Here is a 26669-nt window from a genome sequence, read left to right as displayed (position 1 = left end):
TATTAATAAATATGTAGAACTTGTCAAATTAAGTGAGTCTAAACTGTACTTATTCCATAAATCATTTGTACTTCAGAAATGAACCTATACTATATATGCTATATATACTGTATATACTATAAAATTACACACACACACACACTATTTGAAGAATTGGCTTCTTTTCTTAATAAAGATATGCACTACTATTCAATACAGAAAGTGAAACTCTATGATCTTCTCAGGGTAATTATTTAGAGAGAATTCCTAGCCTGAAAGATTGGCAAATAGACACAAAATTGCTACAGAATAAGACATTCCAATGTAACATTATTCGATACATGTCCAATTTCAAAGATCTCTGGAACAGAGAAAATGAATGGAGAACTGCTTGCAAGTAAGTCATGTATTCTTGTTGAATTATAAAAATATGAACTTTTAAAATATAACATATATAACATTTTTGTACCTTAATTCCTTTACTGTTGGAAAATTAAGGTTTTTTTAAAATGTTCAAAATAGTAATAATCAAATTATAATACTACACCAGTGGTGGCTAACCTTTTTGGGCTCCTGTGCCAAAAGTTGTGCATGTGCTTGCACGCTCATGCTCGGCCTACAAAGCTTGTAGAAGCCTGAAGAAGCCTTCCTCAAGCCCTTGGGAGGCCGAAAAAGGCCTCAAACTGGCTGAAAATCAGCTTTCAGGCACGCACATGCGCAGTGAGGTAAGTTTCCCTGCAGCTCATGTGCCGGCACAAATGGCTCTGCGTGCCACTTGTGGCACACATGCCATAGGTTCGCCATCACAGTACTGTACTATCCTCAACCCAATGAATCAGGATTGATTTTAAACACTGGTACTGCGATGAAATAAGAATCACAAATCATTTATATGGTTTTAATATACAGGTGTTCTTGCTTAATGGCTACTTGCCACAGTGACCATTCAAAGTTATAAGGCACTGAAAAAATTGTATGTGTGTGTGTGTGTGTGTGTGTGTATTCTTTCTCACAGATGAACACAATACAGAAGCCTGATGATGGCAGATGAGATTCTGCTGAAACGTTGCTACAACTTTAAAAGCACAACTATAATGACGTGGGAAAATACCCGAACAAAGTCGAATACCATATATATAGCCGTCCATTTACTCGGAGCCAAGCTGCACTAAAAGCCTCCAATACAGGAACACAATGTTGCCAGCCAATCAAGACAAAAAAAGCCACAAAACAGACAGAAGATATTAGAAACACCAATCAAGCAGAACACAGCAAACTCCAAGACCAATAAACACAGACTAAGACTCCCAACCAATCAGGATGAAGAAAAAACCATTCTGGCACAGCAGTAGGCTAGCCCCAAATTTAAAACAGAAATGGCTGTGAAAGTCTGACTCACAGACGAACACAATACAGAAGCCTGATGATGGCAGATGAGATTCTGCCGAAATGTTGCTACAACTTTAAAAGCACAACTACAATGATGTGGGAAAATACCCGAACAAAACTGAATGCCATACATGTAAGTACCCGCGAAAACTTATTGTGTTCGGGTCTTTTCCTGTGTAAGATTAAGAGTATCTTGGTGACGTTTCATCGAGGTCCCACTCGCCGAAACGTCGCCAAGATACTCTTAATCTTACACGGGAAAAGACCCGAAGACACCTAGACCTACACACACACCCACACACATATCTCCTGATTTGCAACCTTCTTTGGCCAGTTCCAACAAGCAAAGTCAATTAGAAAGCCAGCAGGAAGTTATAAATGACAAGTGATGTTCCCGTTTAATGACCAATAGTAATCTGCTTAATGATGGAAAGTAGGAATGCCAGAATTTCCACTGCTAAGTAGCATGATTAGACGACTTCTTGCTTTATGACATTGTTTAGCAACAGAAATTCCAGTTCCAATTAAGAAACTTGTTAACTGAGGATTATCTCTATGTTCCTTATATTTTAGTCACTCTTAATTAACTGAATAAATTATTCCGTTAAATTATTTTATCACAACGAAGGCCAGAAAATGTCATGGTGCTGATGATGCAAAATATCAATCTATCTCCAGTTCAAGCTTTACTGTTTGCCAGCTATTCAGCTCTAACAAATTACAAAGTTCAACATAGTTATATGTTGAAATATTCAAAAAAAGAAAATAACTGTCATTAGAATGGTTAAACAGATATTACTTACCATCTGACCGACTGCAACTCTTTCCAGAGCCTTTAAAAAGAAATTAATGTATTTATTCATTTAGCTAACTTTATAAATAAGCAGACTTAATGAAATAAAAATATTTTAACAAATTATATATTAAAATGCTTGTTTAAAAAATGTAATCACTTCATGATATTTAAAAATATAATATTTGTATTTGTGTTTGTAATATATACACACACAAACTGATCACTCTTTTCTGCAAAGAGTCAAGATGATACTGAGCTGTTTATTTTATACGTTATATTTTTTCCAAACTTAATGAATAATTATTTTTAGTCTCTTGTTTTCCTAATTCATATTTAGTGAAGTCAAGTACATACATTTGGAACATATGACCTTAAAATGATAATGTAGTTTGAAATGTGCAATCATGAAATAAAAATTATTAGATTAAAGCAGGATATAAATTCACTTCTGCAAAATTACAAAATAATGCATCAATGTCTCCTCATTAATATATAAACTTAATAAAGTAGAACATCAATCCACAATCTCTATGCTAATATTAGATACTATCTCTGCAGGTCTCTACCTTGCTGAATTAAAGTTTACTGAACTAAATTCAGTTTGTTCATTCAGTTCATTCATAATTATTATGCTTCCTTTCACACTTGAAACATATAACATTCTGTTAGGAAGTTTCTTTTGGGCTTTAGTAACAAAAGCTACAAACCAGGGCTGTGCATGATTTGCAAATGATTCTGAAGAATTGCTTTAAATTCTATGCAACTGTAAACTCAACATTCTCTACTAGTAATAAAAGCAGATGCACTGTTTTCATATTTCTGTGCAATCCAGAAAAAATATATTTATTACAAGCTTAATACCCGTGCTTCGCTACAAAACTATGTGGTCGGGCTTAATTTTTGGGGAGGAAAATAATGGGGGAAAATTCTGCCTCTGCCTACCAGCATTGATCAGTATTCATCTGGCTAGCGTCCTGTCAGTGTGTGAGAGAGTTGAAGGCTGTTTGGAACCTGAAAGAGTATTTGCTGTGTGAGCAAGGAGACAGCAAGGAGCCTGACCGTGGCTTAGCTCAACTGTTCTGTACTGAAGCTGCTTGGTGCTATGAAACTAAAACTGAAACTCCTTTCCTCTTCTTGTGTTTTGCATTTGGAACAGATTTTTTTTCAGGTGGGGAGGGGGAGTAGAACTTCTTAGCATCAGAGTGTGTTAATAATAATATACAAAATACTAATGCTCTTGTGGTCATTTCAAAAAATCCTTTCTTAGTAAGCACCTAGAAGCCAAGAGAAACATACATGTCAAATTTCAAATTTGTAGGCTTTATGGTTAGGAACAAAATGAAGTGAAACAAGCAGCAAGAAAACAAAATAGCAAGTAATATGGCTTTGTCTTAAATGGTACTTTTTAAAGAAGTCAGGTCATTAAATTGACTCTTAAAAAGTATCAACATCCTTTTTCTACTTCACACTTGTGTTGATTTTTTTAAAAAATCAGAAGTTGATGGATGAACAAGATTAAGATCCTGGGGGCTTGAGCATTTTGCACTTAACTTTTGATCCAAACCAGATTGTGTCAGCTTTTCACATGGAAGGAATATCCAAACTAGTATAATGTGAATAGGAGCCTTTTCCTCTGTACCAGAGGTGGTATTTAGCAGGTTCTCACCAGTTCTGGAGAACCAGTAGTGGAAATTTTGAGTAGTTCAGAGGACTGGTGGTAACCTTCCTCCAGGAGTGGGGAGCCATGCCCACAAAGCCACACCCACAAAGCCATACCCACCAAGCCACGCCCACAGAACCAGTAGTAAAAAAAATTGAATCCCACCACTGCTCTGTACATAACATGTGGTATACACAGAGTTATCCAAGTCTCTACTCATTTGACTAGATCCTGACTGGCATCCACACATTTGCTTGAAAAATCGCAACATTCCACAGTTGTTAATTTCCTGACTTATTTCACATCTAGTTAGACTCTTCTTATATGCACTTATTAACTTTTATTATAAACTTTTGTTTTCAAGTTTCTTTTAATTTCTCATTTTTGTAATTACATATAACATATGAACAATTATCACTGAAGGAATGTCAATGCCATTCAAATACAATATTTTACTGACAAATCTCATGAATTTATATTTTTACTTTCTGCATCTTGCCAGTTAATTTTTTTTTACGTGAACTATTAAAATTCATACAGCTTTTATTCTTTAAAAAAATCTAACAAAAAAGTATACAATTTTAAATCAACTTCCTTCTTTCTATTTTTCTCTACGGCACCACATTCATGGTTAGAGATACGATACATATTGAAGATTGAAGAAATAAATAATAACATCCTACTTTTTAATATGGCAGAACTATGTTCCCAAAACATTTGTTAAACTGTTGAGAGGCCAAAATGAATGGAATTCAGCTATTGTTTCCCCCCCCCACCCCCCAAAAATCCCTCTATGTAATCATATACAATTGTACATCAGTAAAAATTAGACTTTTTATAATTCCAGCAAGTGTTAGTAAAAAGATATATTTAGCCACTAAACAATTTGCAATTTGTTGGCTACACAGAGAGATAAAAGTATTTTATTTGAATGGTCAAATCTATTGACAGTCTTTCTAAAAAGGATAACTTTTAATTATCTTCCCTATTTTAAAATCTGAGCAGAGTGTTCAAAACAAAAATAGAGAAAGTCAAAGAAACAACAACAGGAATGCATATGAATGTCCAGTCAGGAGATCCAGATGATCTCTCTTCAGCCATCTTCTGAAATGAATACATGCTAAAACTCAAGAACTATTTTAGGATTGTGTTGCCCAAAATATGGTTCACAGCCTGGTATCAGTGGTTGTAAAAAAAAATATGGTCCTTAGAAAATATACTGATCTCTTTTCTCTCCAATCCAAGTGCTACAGTCAATCTTGCAAGCACTCTAATCAGAGAATAGGAACTTTTGGACAGAGTTGGATTAAAGCCTTAAAATCATGTTTTATGCATACATAAAAACCGATTGGCCATTTTCTGCATGTATAATATAATAACAAACTTGACAGAAAAGCCGTAGTCCCTAACTGTAACGATTTGGGAAATCTTATTTTAGGAGATAATTAGTAGGTACCTCAGCCAATCAAAATAACTTGACTGTATTTAAAATTCTATGGGTATGTTTTTTGCCTTCTTTATTACATTTTCCTTTTTTCTTAATATATTATTTTATTGGCTTAGTTGATTTAATAAGGAGATTTCTCATTAAAATTTTCCCCACGTGAAAGACTGCATAAATTGGCAACTTCTCTTGTATTTCAGAATTTCCACATGGCTTATTACACATTTTAGGATTGTTGGCTATTCAAAGGCAATTTCCTTTCTGTTCTTCCTGGGTAGACTGAAAGAGATATCCTTGTTGGAAGCAGTAACAATATTTCAACCAAACAGAATAGGTATATCAGGAGGTTCTTCTTTAATTGATGACTACCAATTATAATTATGAGGTACCTTTAGAAGAAGTCTGCCAGTATGGTTGTAAACCAATCCTAATCCCAGCTATAAAAATGTATAACTGAAATAGAAATAGCACTTAAGACTTATATAGCACTCCATAGTGCTTTACTGCACTATCTGGGAAGTTTACAATGTCAGCGTATTGCTCCCAAAAATCTGGGCCCTCATTTAATTGAATTCGGAAGGATAGATGCCTGAGACTAGGATTGAATTGCAGGCTGTGGGTAGTTTGTCTACAATACTATTTTCTAACCACTGTGCCACAAGGATCTTATAATAGGACTAAAGCATCCCAAAATCCATTTTCTTTTCTTTCCAAAATCCAGTTTCTGTCAATATAAATATTAGTTCATGCAAACTATTTCACAAATGAAGTATTTTTAAATACGTTTTCTTTGGTCATGTTCTTCACAAATGTGGAACGTATCCATGTAGACACATGCTAAGATTTGGGACGGCCTCAAGGCAACTACTGTACGTTGACCCTTTGAGCAGTATAGCTGCTTCACAACTTTGAAAATGGATCTGTGTGTGTGTGTGTGTGTGTGTGTGTGTGTGTGTGTGTGTGCTTAATTTACTTTACTGAATGATTTGCAGGCCTTCCTGGTACAATATTTGCCAAATATGGTACTGTCTATGTCAAACAGAGATATCTCAACTAGCTTGGGAAACCTCCAAATTTTAAAAATGCTAAGAATGAGAAAAGAAAAGAAAAAGAAAAAACTCTAAAAGATGGAGAAATATACTTTAAAAAAAACTAAGAACACTGAGGTATTTAGAAAGCAAGAACACAGAACACTTATAAAAAACTTTTACCAGATCCGTAGAATCACTTAAAAAAAATAAGTAAATTTTGTGTTCCAAGATTTTTGTTCACTTTTTAGATAGGAATTATTTGAGGAATACTCCACAACCGTTCAAATACTAATGCTGACAGGTGCTATTCAATTACATGAATCAATAATAGTTCAATTATCTGCCAAAAGAAGGCAGAGCTGAAGAAACTTCTTAGATGAGATGCAAAACGTCTTCAAACAAAAAACTGAAAGTCCAGTTGCCTCTTGAAAAAACACTTTTGGGATAACCATGACCAGGATGACTGAGAATCTCTATAGACATAATTTCTTATATTATTTAACATATATTCCACATAAAAAATGTGAAATGTATCCTACTATATTGTTATTATTAATTATATTTTTCTATTGTGCAAATACAAGGTCAATGATAATATGGTTTGTCTGAAAACACATTTAATTTTTTAAAAATGTAGAAGAGAACGATGCAGTGGGAGGAAAAAAGAATGTATCTTTATTCTCATCAGGCTACTGAAGGGGGGAAAAAGCTAAGTGCAAAGAAAGCAACAGCTGCTTGAATGCACTTGCTGGAATTATGAAAATAGAGGTAGAGGATGAGCAAGTCAAAGGGGCAAAGATTGAAGTATATAAGAGGATCAGACAAGGATTAAATAATCATTTGGTTCATAGGAAAGATGTTTCAACACTGCATTGCAACCAGAAGCAGCGAAGCAAACCTAATTTCTGATTTGTTTAACATTCTGCTACCCATTCTGATTTATAGTTAGCTTTTGTGAAAATGCTAATGAGTCATATGAATTTGAATCTAACTAGAGAGAGGATTTAAGTGTCAGAAGAACAGACACTCAAAATAAATTTGCTTAAAAATCTGAATGCATTTCATGGCTTGTCACCATGCTATGATAATATAAAGTGGAAATGAATAAATATTACATATTTAAAAATTCAGCTGTGTCCATAGCTGTGAGCAACACAATAGTCAATTGCATGTAGCCTAGCATATTTAGCAAATCCATTTATAATTTACAGAGTTCTCTATTGATGCAAACCCAGAAAGTAGGATTAAGTAAATGATGGTTACCTAAATATCAGGTAACTGCATTATGGATATATAGTCATTCTATTAAAAAGACACCATAGATCTGATTCTGCAGTGAAAAGGCCATCTTATTCACTATGCAAGTATTAGAACTAGTAAAGACTAATGAAATTGGCAATTGTACTGCATTTTCACTGACTTTTTCCTTAATTCTCTTCTTTTACATTAGCACTTCTCCTCTAAATTTAATAAAATATGGATTCAACTCAATCAGATTTGATTATTTTTTACCAGTGTCCATTGTTTCAAATTTACAGAGACACAATATGCAAATATATTTTCATTTTGTATAAATGATCATTATTTTTGTTAATTGATATATCATGATCTATTACTCAACACATTCTGAATTCTGTGCCAAAGCTATGAATTTGCAAGTCAAACAGAAGCAGAACAAAAAGGAATCCATACCAAACAGGCAGCCATTCTAGCATTACGACCACAGAACCATCCCTCTTCTTTCAAATAGCGGCCCAAAGGGAAACCCCATATTCTCTGAGTCCCTTCTGCAGAAAAAAGTAAAACAATTATATTGTTTCGTCTTGTATATATCAATCCATAAATCCCTTTATGAACACCTATGTCTGTGTTCAAATCACGTAACCATAAAAAGCAATGACATTTTATGTTAATGAACTGTGAAAATGCAATTCTTGCAAGGAGTTTAACAATCTGTTGTATGAAGCAAGAAAACTGGGTTAATTAAAGCATGGTAGCAATTTACGATATGGTTTAAAATATGGGTGTAAGAATGCAACTTAAACTGATTAACAAAACATAGTGTATTAATAGAAATTATTTTGAAGCTATTTAAGTCACTTGTTTATTTCAAATTTATTAAAGCTATCCAAGTTCAATGAATTTGGATCTAACAGTCTGAATAAAATCATTTCAATTAGGAATTATATTTAAAAAGTGTGTGTGTGTGTAAAATTCCTTTCTCACCCCTATGGGTGGTATGTGTGTTCCTCAATTCAGGTTTTCTACTAGAGGTCTGGGAGTTTGAGGGTTCTTAGCTGTTTCTAGCACTGCACTCTTTTGGACAGAGAGCTCTGATGTCATTTTTAGGATCTGTTGATCTCTCAGTTTAGGAGTCACCATCCGGTGTGCTCCTACCATTATTGGGACCACTTTTGTGTTTCCTTAACACATCCTCTCTAATTCCTCCTTCAGGCCCTGGTATTTCTCCATGATCTCATACTTTCTTGCTGTTGTTGCTGTACATTGGCATGGCTGCATCTATCACCATTGCTGAATTCTGATCTGTTACCATGATATATAGTTGATTGGCCAGTACCTACCTGTCAGTCAGGATCGTAACCCTGTAATTCTCCACTACCTTCTGTGGCATGTCCCATCTGGTTTAGGAAGCTCTAGCCCATACACTGAGCAGCTATTTCTCATGAGACAAGAGAGTGAGTGAGTGAGTGAGTGAGTGAGTGAGTCAGTCAGTCTATCTGTCTATTTTTTAATGAATTAAATCCTTCCTGTAACAGAATTATTTTTTAATTCAGCACATTATTCAAAATAATAAATTAAATTAATAAACAGAATGTCTATTTTCTTTTTATCACCATACTTATGCTAGCCAAACAGGAAGGGATATTTAATTGAACTTGAACATGTGAAATATTTCTTCTTGTAGCTTTACTTCAGCCTAGTAAGGTACATACTGTATATCATGCTGTGGTAAAAATCCTTGTTCACCTCACAGGTTGCGATCACTAATAATGATTTATTTTTGTTTTAATGTTGCATAAAGACAGCCATTTGTGTTAAGCCATACACTATAACAATGTGTGAATACCCAGCCAGTTGTAACTTATTACACAAATCATGGTAAAGTAAAAGAAAAAAATGACATAAAAATGATGGCAAAACAGGAAACAACCTCGACTGTCCTTCATCGGTTATTTTGCACACAAGCCTGCAACAAGGATTTGATGGATATATATTTAATAGTTATTTTGATGGAAGAAATCAGTGAAGGAGAAATTGCTTTTAAATCACAGCAGGGTACAGCATGTAAACATTGTAAAAGAAAACTGGGATTGCATCGTGTGACACAGTAAGCTAAATTTAATTCACACTTGTGAGTCTAGGCTATTACCTTTAAGAAGCCAATAATAAAAAGTAGTTTAGCCTGATGGAAAACATATACACATGTAAAAACTCTTTCAGAAATACACAAATATAAATATAGGTTTTAAATATGAAAATAGATTTTGTAGTTTCACCTCAAAGACAGAAAATCCTTCATGAAAATATGATATGATATTCATATAAAGTGAAATTACTAGAAAATGTCATGTACATAGGCTGTCCCTGAAGATCACTTGGTAGCTACAGGTTGTCCAGAATGCAGTGGTATAGGCAGATGCCTCAATGTGCTCATGTTACACCTGTGCTGTATGACCTAGTTCTCATTCTGAGGTGTCCTTGGTGACTAGCACTCATGGTATTACCTAGTTTGGGTAATAAAATGTCTGTAACAAAACAATCAAGTTCAGAGAGCACTGAAGACGCCTTATTTCAAATACTCCTTTATTACTTTCCATTGTCTTTTGGGTGGAATTCAAGGTGCCAATTGTCATCTATACAATCCACCATGGCATGTGGCCAGGTTGTTTGTGGGGCTACCTGTCCTCAGTAGCATTCTCTAGATCCAGAAAAAAGTCCCTGCTCCAGATCCTTTCAACTAAAAATGTGGACATTTTGCATTTTTCATATTTTATACCACAGAAAAGCATGACAAGCGTATTCCAAAATATATACATATTCCCAAAATTTTCTATACTTTCTGTAATGTACAATATTATACATATGCACTATTATCTCTGAACCTTTTAAACTTCTGTACATGACTTTACATCTATATTGACCACTGCTCATGTTTTAAGCCAGTTTGGATGAGATATTTGCAACTATAATATTCTACCACTAACTTTAAAATGTCACATTCTGAAGTTGAACTGTTTTATAATGAAAATTTTGTAAGCAGCAACAATGTTTCCAGAGACATATATGCATAAGTTACCATATAATGTGTTACCTGAGGTTGTTCTCTGTACATTGCCAGGGGCATTTATTCTTTAAGATGATGGAATTGTAATAATAATGAACAAATACGTTTTTTTTACTGAGGTGAAGTAAAAACAGATGTCTCCACAACCACATAAAGTGTTTTGCATTAATAAGCCTACAACCATTACAAAACTGAAAAAAGAATCCCAAACAGGAAAACCACAGGGCATTCAGAAGTGACTTCTCCACAAAGCATAATTAAAAACAGCAAAAATGATTCAATGACAGGAAAAATGACAAGTATTTATTAATTCCATACACCCTTAAAAAGACTTACCTTCATGAATTTCATGTACCTCTGAAAGCAAATGGTAGCAACAACCCACACTGCAAACTGCCTTGATTTCAGGTACAGCATTAAATAGTCTTAACGTGCTTGGAGCAAGATCACCACAGGTATGCAGACCCACAATTACACAGTCCTAGGAAACAAAACACAATTCAAACCAGGATATGAGGGTTAGATGAGCACATATGCTAATAATTATCATTGTACACATCATAACAATCTTGGACTGAGATCAGTAAATTATGAAACCTAGAAAAATTCTAGTTACTTGAGCTTAAGGCGAGTTATATTACTATTAATTTCCCTCTCATCCAGGGGTGTAAAATAATGGAAAATTAAAAGTCCTTGGCAATCCTCTACCATAGTAATGGGAAGATGGTCTGTTGACAGGATTACAGCAGTTTGGAAGAAGTCTGAATTAGGAAAGTCTGCCTATAGAAATCACTCTTCCCTCCACCATATTGTAGAGAGATATTGCTTTAAAAAATGGAGGGAGTGATTTCTCCTGTTCCTGACCTGTTTTTCCCCTTCCCTATCACTTGTGGAGCAGAGATTGAAGTGGAAGGGATTTCAAGAGAATAAGCAGGCACACAATGGGGCACACCAGGCTATTTAACATAACATACTTACAGCTTCCAGGCCCACAAAGCTTTTGATATGTATTTCCCATTTATGTGTCTGACTCTTCTGAATTCCCCTTTTCTCCAATGAATGCAAATACAAAAAAATAACTTCCTTCCTTACTGGGGTGCGTGTTCTTAAAGGCCAGAGAGTGAGAAAAAGGAAAGTAGTCGCAGTTACATATTTACAATTTAGCAACCTTCATTTAACAACAAACATATCAGTTCCAATTGTAATTGCTAAATGAAGACTGCCTGTATTACTTTTTACATGCAGATTCACTCCATCTTAAATGCATGTTTTACACATTAAAACTTGATGTTAATCTAAAACTATTAGAGTTGCATATAGCATGGAAGAATGTGATAGAACAATAATCTGCTGAGTTCTATTAATTAGGTGGTAATGTATTTCTTGATTTTGTATCCATCTTCCCAAATATTGTCAAGCTGACTTAGACACATTATATCTAAAATGCAACAATCTGAAACAAGAAATTTACTATATACAATTTTTGCAAACACAGCACTGGTAAAATTTGTTTGGTACATTCACTGTTTGATTACATATCTTAATTTACAATTTTTTTTGTCATGATAAATTGAATTGCATTCAAGCATTGGCTCTTCCCATTGTCTTCCTCGCCCTACTTCATACATAATTAAATTAGAATAATCTATACAGGATTTAATTATCTATACACTGTGTATATTGTGCTATAGTCATTATTAATATGAAATAATTAAAATTTGAACATATTCCCAACAAAACTTTCTGGCAAAAAATGTAAATCACATCACATGAACATGGAATATTGTAAAGGAGCTGGTTACCAAGTGCCCAAAATGTAATTATGTGACTGTAGGGATGGGGAGGGAGTGCCAGCATCAGAACTGGGTTATAAGTACATTTTGGGAATTCTGTCATAACTTCAAATTGTCTCAAGTGCCCAACTGTTGAATGAGGACTACATATACATATACGTACATACATACATACATGCGCACACACACACATACACACACGTATATATATAACATATATCATATAATAATGTAACTGAAATGTTATATATAAATGCAAGTGTACTACGCCACTTTTTAGGAACAATAGTATTCCTATAAATATATTTATCTTGTATCTCCTTGAAGCTCTTAAAGAAAAGTAGTCTTAATTCAACATTTTTCAATTCAGACTCCAAAATCAGATTAAAAAGGAACAAGAACAAATAACCTCCAGATCGCCAACAATATCATGTAGCTCTGTTTCTGCAGTTATGAATGATGTCAACGGAGAATAAATGTTGGCCTCTTTTGACCGACTGGCTTTGGCTTTCAAAGAAGCCACCTTCCTTTGTTCTTTCTCTTCTTCACAGAGTTCTCTGCAATTACTTTTGGATGAACAATCCACTTCTACGGCATCAGTAGGCAGAATATCTAGAAATACATTTTCTGTTATATTGTTTTCAATGAATTGTACCTGAACCTCAGGATTGAGTGCATACTGATTTTTAGTAATGCCTATATTAGGATCTGGGCTAATTTCAGCTGATTCAATACCAAAGGCATCTGAAACAGCCACTTGGACATGGCTCTGAAGACTGTTATTAGTTCTTAACCACGTCTCACTGGCGTTTGCATTACATTTCTCCTTATCTTGTTTTGCACTTTTCTTTGCTTCTTTCAATGTCTGATCTCTGACATTTGCTTCTGCACGTCTTTGATAGGCTGTCCAGTGTTTTTTTAATTTCCTGTTTCTTTCATTAGCTCCATGGGTGTTTGTGTTTGAAGAATCAATTCCATAAACCTTTAGATTATATTGCAATGACAAGAAAGAGCTCAGGTAACCTTTTCCAGAACCCAGGTCAATTACCTAGAATATAAATAATAAGAATTTTTTTAAAGTGGCAGATACTCCTTCTAAAACTCATAAAAGTTATAAGAAAAAAAGTGCAGTTGTTAAAAGTGAAGTTATTTTTAATAGATGGCAATGTTTGAAAGATAAGATTTTATATTAATAAACTATAAATGAGCCTCCTGCATTCATATTTATTTTTGCATTTTATGGGAACAAGCCAGCAACATGAACCACAGAATCTTGTTTATCTAATCATGGGACATGATAGTCAATGGCGAGAAATGGAAGCCAAGAGGCTTCATATCTGGGCATGGATCAAAAATTCTGTTGATCATTTTGTGGAAGACTTGCAACATGACTAGATGAACTGATTTTTTTAAAATCACAAAACCATTTTTCTCTTCCTTTAGATGGGATCTCTCACCCCTAAAGAAGCAGATTTGTAACCTGGAGGTTCTTCTGAACTCAAGAGTTCCTTCTTTACAAGCAAAAAGTATGGCTAGAAAAATCTTTCCACACTTTTGGTGACTATCATTGGATGTTCTTTTCATCTCATGTTTGGATTGCTGTAATGCATTTTACTTGGCACTGCTTCTGCAAGGTATTCAAAAATTAAAATTAATGCAGAATGCAAAAGCCAGTTCAGTAGGTAAGAACTGTTTCAGACAGATTATCACCTGTATTGTGGATGCTGCACTGGCCAGAAATAAATTTCTGGGTACGTATCAAGTGCTGGTTAAGTATTTTATGATTTGAGTTTTTATCCGCAGAACCATCTTCTCCAAATGAAATCTGCCCATTCTGTCATCAGCAAAAAAAAAAAAAAAAAGCAAAGCATAATCAAAATCCAATCCCAGTGTACAGCTAGAGAGATAAGAGTTTAAAACTGGCCTCGATAGCTGTCCAAGCCCTCTGTTACAGCTTGTTCCTAAGGTCAGATTGGTCCCTTCTCTTTTTAAATTTTGGCAATTAGTAAAGACAATTTTCTGTTGAACATGTCGGACAGAGGTGGAACATACTGAGTTTGTGATCTCCTGGGCAAATTTTTGATTTTTTTAAAATCTAGTTTTGTGGTCCAAATCTGGTAGCTCTACTGAAGTTTTATCTTAGAAACAAAGGGCTGAGAAAAGAGAGAAAATCCACATGCCTTTTAACAAGTACTTTCTTGTTAAAATAGGTAAAATCCACCAAAAATACTATTATCTCCAAGAAAGACAAAATAAATTTTATGACATAGGTACCAACAGTACTTGTGTGTATTTTTGTTACACTGAGCTCTTAAAAATGATTAAAGTATTAATCAATTTTAAAGCAAAAATAACCAAACATAAAATTTTATTGCAGACTATTTCTTATTTCATTTTTTTTATTAAAGCTTGTGTTTTTATAAAGTTTTAACTGAAGAATCTTGACCAACCTAGATTGGATCTTGCAACATTACCCTGGGACATGTATATTTGCTTTTATTCTTAAAAATTTCTGTGGAATGGTCAACAAGAAGCCTGTTAATAAAGCATTTTTAAAAATTCGAACATATTAGGCATGACTGGGATGTGGATGAGAAATATACTAGAGCTGACAATTTGTGAAATATGAGATGACTAGCATCCTCTTAGCATTTCCATGGCCTATCATGAGCTGACCTTTAGAATAGAGCAAGCTGATATGCATCAGATTGACATGCGGCTTGTTCTACCCCAATTCTAGGCTATATAAATAATCTCTGGATATGATTGGATTCACTGAAGCCAAATGTTTTTTCCCTTCTTTCTATAGATCTTGTATATTAAAATGAGCTTTATGCTTCTTAGCCTGCTATGACTTAACATTATTAAGCCTAGGTCTAATGGCATTCTATTTCCCACAGCAGTTATTCAAGAACTTTTTTTCTGATTTCTTGCCATGTTGTGTGTGCACAACTAATTATCAGACATTGCTTGATTTTAACTGCTTGGCTGTTAGGTAGAACCAACCAAGGACAATGTCAACTCCTACATGCTACAAAAGGTTTCTTAACAATCAAGACCCTGGTCCATCTAAAATTTGGGCTCTGATATGCATCTTTGGTTGCAGAAAGACAAATTATTATCTATCTCCTTTAAACATTCAAAATTGCCAATGAATGAACAATACAAGAAGCCCGTGACTTACAATTGAGCCCAAAATTTATATCACTAAGTAAGACATTTGTTAAGTGAGTTTTACCCTATTTTACAACTTTTCTTTCTTGGTTAAGCAAATCATTGCAGTTGTTAAATTGGTAATAAGGTTGTTAAGTGAATCTGGCTTCCCCACTGACTTTGCTTGTCAGAAAGTCGCAAAAGGAGATCTCATGATTCTAATCACATGAATTTGGGACACAGCAATGGTCATAAACATAAGTCAGTTGCCAAGTGTCTGAATTTTGATGATGTGATCATGGGCATGCTGAAATGGTCGTAAATGTGAAAAATGGTCATAACTCACTTCTTTCAGTACCATTGTAACTTCAAACAGTCACTAAACGAACTGTCGAAGTCGAGGACTGCCTGTATTGTGAAACATTTTACTAGGAAAGCCCCAATAGATGTTATTCTAAGGAGCTGTTTTTTTGCCACTTGGTAAAGATGGTTTTAATTTAACAAATATTTCTTACATCCTAAATATATTCTATTGCATTTGAAGCATTTTTAACTGGGGTCTCTGTTGATGTTCTTAAGTGTGATTTGAAATGCTATGAAATATAGGGCATACACACAAGAAGAATGAAACATTATTTTTATCAGGGTGTTTCCTCATCAGATGATTGGGCTATGGTGCATTTTAGACCTACCCAGTTGTCCTAAAGATGATTACAATCATCTTTCACAAAGAAATCAGAAAAGCAAAGTGCTATTGTATGAAGTTTAATTTTTATCATCTAAACAATATTGTATATTTCACATATAATCATACAGTTTGGGTAGAAAGATAAAGCTAAGGATAGTATAAATCCTGAATTAGAAACTTTTAGAAAGCACCCTTCAGATCACTATTGCTATAAACAGTGTACTTCATTTTACAGATCGAAACTCTGTTTACATTTGGCATTTCTTATAAGAAGGATGAAAAAAAAATCTAATATAAAGCTGCCCTTTGCAGTTTATTAAAACAAAAACACTAATTAGTAAAACTTAAGAAATTGTGACTGCCTCAGACAGTGATCATTCAGTTATGATGATGATTAAAAAGGTACTTTGATATCAATCTTCACATTTATAACCTTTGCAGATATGTAAAGCAAAGAAAAGCTGAAGCAAGATCATCCAGTCATGGTTTCAATTAGCAACCACACTGCTGAATGATCAAGTTGATGGCTCCAACTGTGGTTGTTAAATTAGGACAACCTATGCACACAAATATACTTATACTTACAAATATATCTTAACTTCCTTCACAACCAGAGATAATTAAGTCAAATATAATTTTCTTTAGTTTAATTTAAATTCAATTCATGTTTAATAAAAACGCATCTTGTTTCTAGCTTCTGACTCTTTAATTGGGCTTCTTAAATGGAGAAAAGCAAACCTAGAACAAAGTCTGATTTGATATTATCATCTTCCTCAACAGGCAATAGCATCTCCTCAAGCACATCCAAGCCTTTGGAAGGAATTCAACCCAAAAGAGATAAAGTAATAAAGATTCTTACCTGGTTTAAGCCATAATATTTTGCAATGCCATCTACTAAATCTGACATCAGTTTTACTTCATGTGATTTCTTATCATTCATAAAATTATCTGTATTCATTTCTACCTCTGATCAAAAAGAAACACACATTTAGCTTAAGAGTTTTGGAGGAACCTGTATCACTAAAATATTGTTACATGTGTATGTTTTTTTACAAACTATGGCTGTGCCCCAATAAATAAGTAGAAATGCTCTGAACCAATATTACAATATATTTGCTATGCAATGGTTTCTGCTTCTGACTTTCTGACAAAAGTTTCCAAAGATCTTAAATAATAATTGCAGGCTCACAAGTGTCATGTTTAAACTCTATTTGTAAGCCAGTTGAAACATAAAATTACATATCATCGCTTGATTTGCCTTTATATACTAGAACAATCAGACAGATGTCAACTCATAGAAATACCATATTGCTCCTTTTGTCCTGTGTAAAGGAAGGTCATTGCAGAGATAGGAAGAAAATAGGAGTCAAATGAGAAAGAATGATTCAAGGGCTGAGATTGCTCCCTCCCATTTGAAGTATATGCAAAATATTTATGTATTTGCTTAGAGCAAGAATATTCAGGGAATACTGAATATTTCTGGTAAAAGGAAATTCTTTCCAAAATAAGGGAAACTTTTTCTTTAATCAGCATTAAAACTACTTCACATGGAAACCACAAGCTGGAAATCCATGTGATACAGAAACAGCTTATTCTGTCTGTTTTTTTTTACAAATAACTCAAGGTGGCAAATATACTTAATACTCCTTCCTCCTCCTATTTTCCCCCCCCCCCACCACAATAACCCTGTGAGGTAGGTTGGGCTAAGACAGGGTGACTGGCCCAAAGTCACTCAGCTCACTTTCATGGCTAAGGTGGAATTTGATTTGGAAGAGTCAATATATTACCCCCAACAATCTCTGTCCTTATTTTACCGACCTCGGAAGGATGTAAGGTTGAGTCAACCTTGACCCAGTGAGAATCTAATTGCTGGCAATCAGCAGAATTAGCTTGCAAAACTGCATTCTAGCCATTAGGCCACCATGGCTCCTAATAATTGAATTTTAAGGAAAAAGTTTTACAGTTATAAAAAACAATATACGGTAACATTAACTTACTTGATTTCTTTTTTCTGTCCATTGCTTCAAGTATCTGTTCTAATGAGATGCATACTCCAAGATTTGGCATTGAATAGAATTTAGCAGCTGATACAAAAGCCTGGACATTAATCAGCCTCTGAGTACTTTTACAAAAAATGTTGTAAAATCCAGAGTTATCTGTGTGGAAAGAACAGGAAAAAGTTTATAATAATGAAACTGGATGAAACAGGGCATCCCAGAGAAAAACTTTTCAATCAATGTACCCAAAATAGGCTAACCTAAAGCATCTGTTCTTAATCTGCAATTAAACTGAACACATTTTTCCTTTTGGATTCAACAAACAGCAAAAAACCTACTAGCTTTAATACCTTCTAGACGAAAACCAAAATCTAATCTAGGAACCGTACTGAAACTAATCTTTTAATAATGTGGAAATGTTTTATTTTTCTGCTGTAAAAAGATAAAAAGTGCTGGCTTCAAAAATTGACAATAATCAATTAGATAAAATTATCAATTCCATTCAAAGAGAAATCAAACTATCTCAGTAATATTTAAAACCCAAAATACTTTCCAGAAGCTTGGAAGAGTTCCTGAAGATCAGTCCCTGAACTGCAAACAATACCAATACGCTAAATAAAGCAGAGAGAGCATCATGAAGTGTTAGCTTTTATTTATGTGTAGTAATAACTTACATATTCCCTTTATTTTTTTTACATTTCAAGGCAGGCCGCACAAAGCCGCTTCCTCCCATTTCCCCCACAACCATCATCATGTGAGATGGGTAGGACTGAGAACAAGCAACAAGACCCCCTCCAACAGTGCCGATAGCTCTGCCTCTGAAAGCATGGTTTTAAATATATCGTCACTCTTTATTAAATGTACTATGTGAATAGCTTGAGGAAAAGGAACTGTATAAATTAGGACTGGGGGCATCCTGAAACTAAGCAGATCTCAGGGCGGGGAAAGAGGGAGAGGATGAGAGAGAGAAGAGAGAGATTGCCCAGGGAATCTCCTGAGTTCCCCAAAGCAATCTTTCTCGACCTGGGCAAAGTGGGGAATCCTGGTCCGCCTTTTAAAGTTGGGCAAGGTTGAAAAACTGTACTAAAGCATGTGTCTCCAACCTTGGCAACTGTAAGCCTGGAGGACTTCAACTCCCAGAATTTCCCAGCCAGCAAAGCTGGCTGGGGAATTCTGGGAGTTGAAGTCCTCCAGGCTTACAGTTGCCAAGGTTGGAGACACCTGTACTAAAGGATGAACGTTGCCACAGCAGTTAACATTTTCATCAAATCTTCATAGACCGAACAAGCACATCCTGATTCCAGACGGTGAAGAAAGAAATGATGAAGATGCCGGCATAGTTGACAGAGACTTGGACGGACAAGAGCTAAAGCAAAAAAAAAACAACCGAGAAGGAACGAGGCGGCTCCCGCCTCTCTTCACGCTCCGCCCGGCGCTCTCGCACTGAGGGCGGAGAAAGCGCGCGCACTGAGGGCGGAGTTCTCCTCGAAGAGCTGCTGAAGCCAGCGCCGGCGGCTTTCCAAAATGATGGCTCTTACCGGCGACATCCTCTAAGGGGCGCTGTGGCGTTGGCTCTTCCAGGAGGCGCTGCAACCTGTCTCCGCTCAGCGCGCCCAGCACCGCCTCGGGAGGAAGAGCTACGAACTTCTCCCAGAGCCCCCTCGTGTAGAACTCCACCGTGTGGGTCTGGCACAGCGGAAGTCCCCACCGGAGGAACTCTGCGACTGCCCGCAGTCGCTCGGTTACTGTCTCCGCGGAAGGCTCCGGAGGCAAGGGGTAATTCTCCCGGGAGGCGGCCGGCGAGGGCTCCCGAGGACACCTCGACATGATGAGCCCCGCACAGAAGCCGCGAGCCAATCACCGACGAGAAAACGCCGGGAAGGAGTACCGATAGCTCAGCATCGATGGGGCCTGGTTTTCGCCTCCTCCCACCCCAACGTGCGCGACTTTTCTTCCCAGGCAAAGGGAATCGAGTGCCGAGCAAAGCTATTTATTTCTACGTTGTTCCCAATCGGATATCCCTGCAGCCGAAGAGACGACGGTGACACCTATTGATGACACAGGCAACGTGCGACAAACTCGAATAGGTTGCATGATGGCGCCGGTTGGAAAGAATAGAGACTCTCCGAGCTTCAATAGAAAAGGAGGAAAAGAAAAAGGTCCGGCTGGTCTGAGTCGGAAGCCGCCCCGGCGATGGGACACGCATCAGTTCAAGGGAAGCCTCCAGGAGGGTATGAACTTCGCCGCGCTGGGCGAGCCAAAGGGGAAAAGATGTTATGGTTTCTCTGCAGGATGGTCTCTTGCTCTCTTTACTTTTTTTCCGTGATGCCACGCTAGGTAACAAAGGTAGACGATCTTGACCGGTCTCAAAAGAAAGCAGAAACGGGCCAGACTGTGAAATTAAGGACGCGTAACCTGGAAGAAAATATTTCTGTATTATTACTATTGTGGCAAAAAAAAAGTAATATCAATATTTGGGAGATCATTTGATTAATACAAGATTAGACTATTACAGTGAGTCGGTGATGTTTTGCATCCCAACAAAGAGCAAGAGCCACAAGGTTACATAAAATAGATAATCCCCACTACATTAAAAAAAAGATTTTATTCATGAGGAAATTAATGAGGGAAAGGACAATAACAGGAAGACAGTTATATCCTATTTGAATAGAGACAAATACGACTTGTGTATCATATGTTAAAGAAAAAAACTTTACATGGGCTTTACTTTTTCATATGACTCTAGCAGATTTTATTTATAACTTAGCCAGGAGTCCTCAACCCCTTCCGGTCTGCAGCCTGTTGACTACTGGGCTGTACAAGTGGCAGACAAGTGCACAAAACTCCTTTTGTGCAAGTGGCAGGCAAAACCACCCTCTTCCCCCTTGCCCGCCGCTGCCAGTCTGCAGAACCAGAAACTTGGCAACTGCTGACTTAGCTAAAGTTCTAATTGTTAGCTGACATTGAATTAAACAGATAAAGGGGTATGGCAATATGTATCCTTGAGTCTTGTTCCATCTCAAGGTGTATACTTTGTAACCAGTTAATCACTACCAGATACACATTGGTATAGTAACAGAATTTCAGCTCACAATATCAGATTGGTGAGTACATGTTATGAAAGAAATACCTTAAAAAGTAATTAATCTTTTTGTCCTATACTTTTAGGTCAAGGCTTTGCCATTTGGAGAAAACAAAAAGTGCAACGTGCCTACAAAAAGTTACTTAAAAAGGAAAGGCATGTGAATCCTCAGAAGAATGTTGGGTACACTGAAGATTATCCAGAACATCTGAAACATCTTTATTTAGCTGAAGAGGAAATGCTTCGGAAACAGCAGAAACCTAAACATAAACCAGTAGTACTTGAAGAAAAGGAGACTCGAACTTCAAAGTAAGAATGCAAGTGTTCTTAGTAGTAAAATGGTTTCTTTATAGTAATGTTATTAAAAATTACAATTGCAACAATAAAAACTAATACAAATTGAAAAATAAAACAAAGCAAAAATAGTGTAGAAAAGAAATAAAAATAGAGATAAACAGAAAAGAGAAAAATAAGACTATAATAAAGAAAAATATATAAAGTAATGACTTCATCACAACAGGTATAAACAATTTTAGTTACTCATCACCTCTTAAAATAAGATAAATGATCTTATTTTCGAATATACCATCTCTTACCTATAAACAAATCGCCTTGTCATTCAGTTCTCATTTCAGCAAAAGTGTATTAAGGGTTGGCAGAGAGAACAAAAGCTATTTTAATCTTGATCAAATAATCAACTTTATATTTCCTATCAATCTTTTTCATTCTGAATTTGTAAATGTTGTTTAATATAATCCTAGAGCAGGGGTGCCAAACTGGATTTCATTGAGGGCCACATCAGGGTTGTGTTATACCTCGGGGGGCTGGGGTGGGCATGGCCAGTTCAACATCACACATGTTGTGGGGCGCCTTTGGTGGCCCGAGTGCTTAGAAAAGGAAGTATGTAAATCCAGTGACCTGAACTGTGGTTTGAGCAAGATTCCCTCATCTGCCGTGGAAACCTGCTACAGACTGGTGTCTTTGATCTCCTTGCAAGAAGCAATTGCCTAGAGAACTTGTGAGCACTCTCAAGCTCCCAAGAGGCATTGTAAATATTTATAGACCCCTCACATCCCGGACATACACTGTTTCAACGCCTACCCTCAAAACAATGCTATACAGCACTGCATACCAGAACAACTAGACACAAGAATAGTTTTTCCCCGAACACCATCACTCTGCTCAACAAATAATTCCCTCAACCCTGTCCAACTATTTACAAAGTTCTGCACTATTACTATAAATCTTCTCATCACTCTTTATCACCCATCCCCTCCCACTTGTGACTGTATGACTGTAACTTTGTTGCTTGTATCCTTACGATCTATATTGACTGTTTCCTAATATGATTTGATTGCCTATTGTACCCTATGACTATTATTAAGTGTTGTACTTTATGATTCTTGACTCTTGACGAATGTATCTTTTCTTTTATATACACTGAACATTTGCACCAAGACAAATTCCTTGTGTGTCCAACCACACTTGGCCAATAAAGAATTCTATTCTATTCTATTCTATTCTATTCTATTCTATTCTATTCTATTCTATTCTATTCTATTCTATTCTATTCTATTCTTATTCCTATTCCTATTCCTATTCCTATTCCTATTCCTATTCCTATTCCTATTCCTATTCCTATTCCTATTCTAAAGAGCCAGTCTATTTGCTGGCTCTTCATTCCACAATCATTAGCTCTGCTTTTAGCAAGCCATTTTTACTTCACCATTTCACCGGTTTGGGCAAACCCCAAGCTCCGATGATCAGCTGGCTGCGAACCGGTTTGCTCCAACGATCATGTGGGCCTGCCCCCCTGCCCCTGTACTCACCTATATCTGCTCAGCTGATTCACACAGCAGAGCGGATTGCTGTGCTTCAGCTATGTTGCTTCCCTGAAGTAACATTGAAGGTAACAGATAATCAGAGTTGGAAGGGACCTTGTAAGTCATCTAGTCCAATCCCCTGCCCAAGCGGGAGACCCTACACCATTTCTGGCAAATGGCAGTCCAATCTCTTCTTGAAAGTCTCAAATGATGGCGCTCCCACAACTTCCGAGGGCAAGCTGTTCCATTGGTTGATTATTCTCACTGTCAGAAAGTTTCTCCTTATTTCCAGGTTAAATCTCTCCTTGTTCAGTTTCCATAAGTAATTGTGATAGCTGTGCAGGCGAATGTGCGTATGCGCGCAAAGCACGCGATTAGTGAACTGGTTGTACACTGGGAGAATACCACCCCTGGGCCAATGGTAAAATTATTTCTAGCGCTGTTCCTCAAAAAAGTTACAATGACTAAATAAGGTACTGGGCTGAATAATAATAATCCAAGGATCTTCGCCATTCATCTATTCCACAGGTTTTCAGTCACTGAATCAAAGTTCCCAACTGCTTAAAGAATATAGTTCTGCTTAACCAAAGGCATATTTTAATTTCCAGTATTCTTGTTTAACACAGGAGCAATGTGATTCAGAGAAAACTTAAAGCAAAAACTTCAAACCAGAAAGCAAAAGAGGATTATGAAAAAATAAAGACTGAACGAAATGAGAAAAAAGAAGTATGTACCTTTTAAATAAAGTCATTGGTTTTAGGGCTATATATCTTGGTTTGGTTTTAATTTTTATATGAGCAGTTACTTCCTATATAATAATGATATCAATATTGCTGATCTCTTTTGAGTATCTTATATAGTCTTAAAAGCATATGTTTATGTTTCATCAGTATAAGAAAGTTATGTCAACACTTGTATGCTCTGTCATGTGAGCAAAATGAGAAGAGCATTGAGAATGTATGCTGATATATGCTGTTTTTTGTTATATACAGTATATAGTTGTGAAGATTGATGCAGCATGCGTAATATGAAATCACTCTAAAGGAATGAAATAAGTACATGTCTTAATGATTCTACTTTTTTTTTTCAGGCAGCTAAAAAAAGAAGAGAAGAAAGAGAGAAAGCTCAAAAACTTTACAAACAGAAGAAAATGGAAACATACAAAATATTAAGTAAAAGGACTAGAAAAGGACAACCAAATCTAAATTTACAAATGGAATATCTACTTCAAAAAATCGAGCAAAAAGCATAATGTCATATTGTTTTAAATTATTGACACAAACATGATAATAATCTGGTTATAGACTTTTTTTCTACAATGGCCTACCTTTAAATTTTGTAGCATCAGCTGTTATTAAAGTTTATTAAGTTATAATGAAAATATTTTTGCAAATTAAATTCTACTTGCAAGGACTTTTAAACTTTAAATTACAATTTGAATAGGCTAACTATATTAAAGTGTTCTTTGCATTTTTCAGAAATACAGATAAACTTTCTGAATATATGTGGTGCATTTGTACTGTGACTTAAAAGCAGGTAGCCCTCAACAGGTAGCCTTAATACAGGTAGCCCTCAACATACAACAGTTGATTTAGTGACTGTTCAAAGTTACATCAGTACTGAAAAAAGTGACTTATGACCAGTTTTCACACTTACAATTGTTGCAACATCCCCATGATCACGTGATCAAAATTCAGATGCTTGACTGTTGACTCATGATGGTTGCCGTGTCCCGGTGTCACATGATCCCTTTTTGCATCTTTCTGACAAGCAAAATTAGTGGGGATGCCAGATTCACTTAAAAAGCATGTCATTAACATTTACAATGATTCACTTAACAACTATGGCAAGAAAGGTCATTAAATGGGGCAAAATTAACTTAAATGTTTCACCTAACTACAGAAATGTTGGGCTCCAATATAGTCGTAAATTGAGGACTACCTGTACAATTTCTAAGTGGGCATGCAAAGAATTGCATTGCTATTTTCAATACAACTGGCTTTTGATTTAGTAATAAAGTTTGCAATACTTTATTCTCTGTTTTCTTTTAACTTTAACTTACTGTAAGCAAAATGTTCTTGGCACAACTTGATAAAATACAGAAATACGAGTTTGTAAATGTTTGCCAAATATAGTGTAATTATTACTATGATAAATTTGAGCATATAAACATATTTAGAGAAAAATGCTTATGTAAATATAATAGGATTAATTTTTAAAAAGCAGGAATATATAGAGTTAATGGGATCTAGTTGGAACAGAGTAGGTGTCAGCCCCGGGTCCATCTTGAATTAGATTTCGGGCTGCCACAATGGGGAATGGGCAGCTGTGGGAATGAGAGAGTGGTGAGAAGGGGGAGGATAGCCACAACAACATTATTTGAGAGCTCAAGGCTGAGTTGCTGGAGTTTAGGGGGGAGTGACTGGACTTGGCGGGAGTTCAGAATGGAGGTGGATTGGTGAGAGTGACTTGAGGATCATCCATAGGGGCTGGGTGTGAGTTTTAGTGTAGCGGGGAAAACACGGGAATTCAGATTTGGATTTTTCCCAGATGTGCCAACATGACTTCTCTAATAAATTCTTACTTGGATGGACTTTGTCTCTGAGTGCTGAATTCTGAGTGCTGGATGGAGAGTTTGGTTGGAATGCTGACAGCAGGAAAATTTTGTGTATGTAATTATCTAGGTATAGGTAACATTCAACACTGAATTATAATAAATGGTTTAGGAATACCTTCAGCAGCCAGATGCCTGCATACTACCGTGTTTGTCATATAATAAGGTCTTTTTTTTTTTTTGAGCCCTGAAAAAACGACTAGGACATCTTTTCGGGGGTGAATTAATTTCTTCCCCCCTGCGCGCACCCTCGTTGGGTGCCCCACGGGCAGCCACACCTCGCCACCAGCCACTCCTAACAGCCGATCATGGCGGAGCGCGGAGGGCTCACTACCCCTGCCAAGCACCTTTGCTGCAGACCTGGGTCAGTGGGCGGGCAGTGTCGGCGTGGATGTCCACTGGCAGCGTTTCAGCCACTTGGGCCTCCGTAGCTTGCATCGTTCCCGCTGGTGCTGGTGCCTCACTCGCAGCGCCATCTCCAACAACAGTATCCAAGTTGCTCCCGCTTTTCCCCCATACCCGTCCCCGCAACAACAGGAAAAAAAACATTTTGAGGCACTTGGGAGCCCTGTGTGCTGTGTTTTGATTTAATCCCGAGTGGCTGGTTGGGCGTGAGAAGAGCCAAGCGAGCGTCTCTGTTGCTGCTACCCTTGGTGCTCCAGCCTCGGACTCTGCAAGTTTCCAAAAGTCCCAGTGTACAGCCCGTTCCTGCATTCCAAGTGCGCCCAGGCCAAGCTGCAGCTGTCCCTCTCTCGCCAGCGCAGTCTCTAACAGCAGCAACAGCAACGGGAACTGTGGAAACGTTTCAGCCGCTTCTCGGGTGGGGGAGCCGCCTCCGTAACTTCCACAGTTCCCAGCCGCTCAGGACTAAACCAAAACACAGCACGCAGCGCTCCCAGGTACCTTAAAGTGGT

General features: G+C 36.5%; 2 protein-coding genes across 3 annotated transcripts in view; one reads left to right on the top strand and one right to left on the bottom strand.

Annotated features, from left to right (window-relative positions):
- The window catches only part of METTL25 (methyltransferase like 25), a 33613-nt gene extending 13420 nt beyond the window's left edge, over nt 1-20193 (bottom strand). Inside the window, exons 1-7 of one of the 2 annotated variants that reach the window (XM_087968039.1) lie at nt 19775-20193; nt 18237-18395; nt 17099-17205; nt 12808-13446; nt 10942-11086; nt 7992-8086; nt 2172-2201 (exon numbers count right to left, since the gene is read on the bottom strand). In XM_087968039.1, the coding sequence (XP_087824165.1) occupies nt 2172-2201; nt 7992-8086; nt 10942-11086; nt 12808-13446; nt 17099-17205; nt 18237-18395; nt 19775-20063 (1464 nt within the window). In that variant the 5' untranslated portion in view covers nt 20064-20193. The remainder of the gene's footprint in view (nt 1-2171; nt 2202-7991; nt 8087-10941; nt 11087-12807; nt 13447-17098; nt 17206-18236; nt 18396-19774) is intronic. The other variant, XM_087968040.1, reaches the window with a different exon arrangement.
- Nucleotides 20194-20292: 99 nt separating this feature from the next.
- Nucleotides 20293-25173, top strand: CCDC59 (coiled-coil domain containing 59). The gene is made up of 4 exons (XM_026667682.2): nt 20293-20467; nt 21405-21627; nt 23768-23867; nt 24232-25173. The coding sequence occupies exons 1-4, from the start codon at nt 20329-20331 to the stop codon at nt 24391-24393; spliced, it is 624 nt and encodes a 207-aa protein (XP_026523467.1). The 5' UTR covers nt 20293-20328; the 3' UTR covers nt 24394-25173.
- The last annotated feature ends 1496 nt before the right edge of the window (nt 25174-26669 follow it).

Source organism: Notechis scutatus, chromosome 6, assembly GCF_049901735.1.
Source record: "Notechis scutatus isolate UNSWTSFEM ecotype Mainland chromosome 6, rNotScu1.2, whole genome shotgun sequence".
Classification (NCBI taxonomy): Eukaryota; Metazoa; Chordata; class Lepidosauria; order Squamata; family Elapidae; genus Notechis; species Notechis scutatus.
Note: the sequence above shows the minus strand (reverse complement) of the source record. Positions and strands in the feature narration are given on the sequence as shown.

Excerpts from the sequence above, each read along its gene's own strand:
- CCDC59 (XM_026667682.2), top strand. The coding sequence starts at position 20,329 with ATGATGGCGCCGGTTGGAAAGAATAGAGACTCTCCGAGCTTCAATAGA. Across the intron at positions 20,468-21,404 it reads CAAGGGAAGCCTCCAGGAGG|GTCAAGGCTTTGCCATTTGG; the intron begins GTATGAACTTCG and ends CTATACTTTTAG. Across the intron at positions 23,868-24,231 it reads AACGAAATGAGAAAAAAGAA|GCAGCTAAAAAAAGAAGAGA; the intron begins GTATGTACCTTT and ends TTTTTTTTTCAG.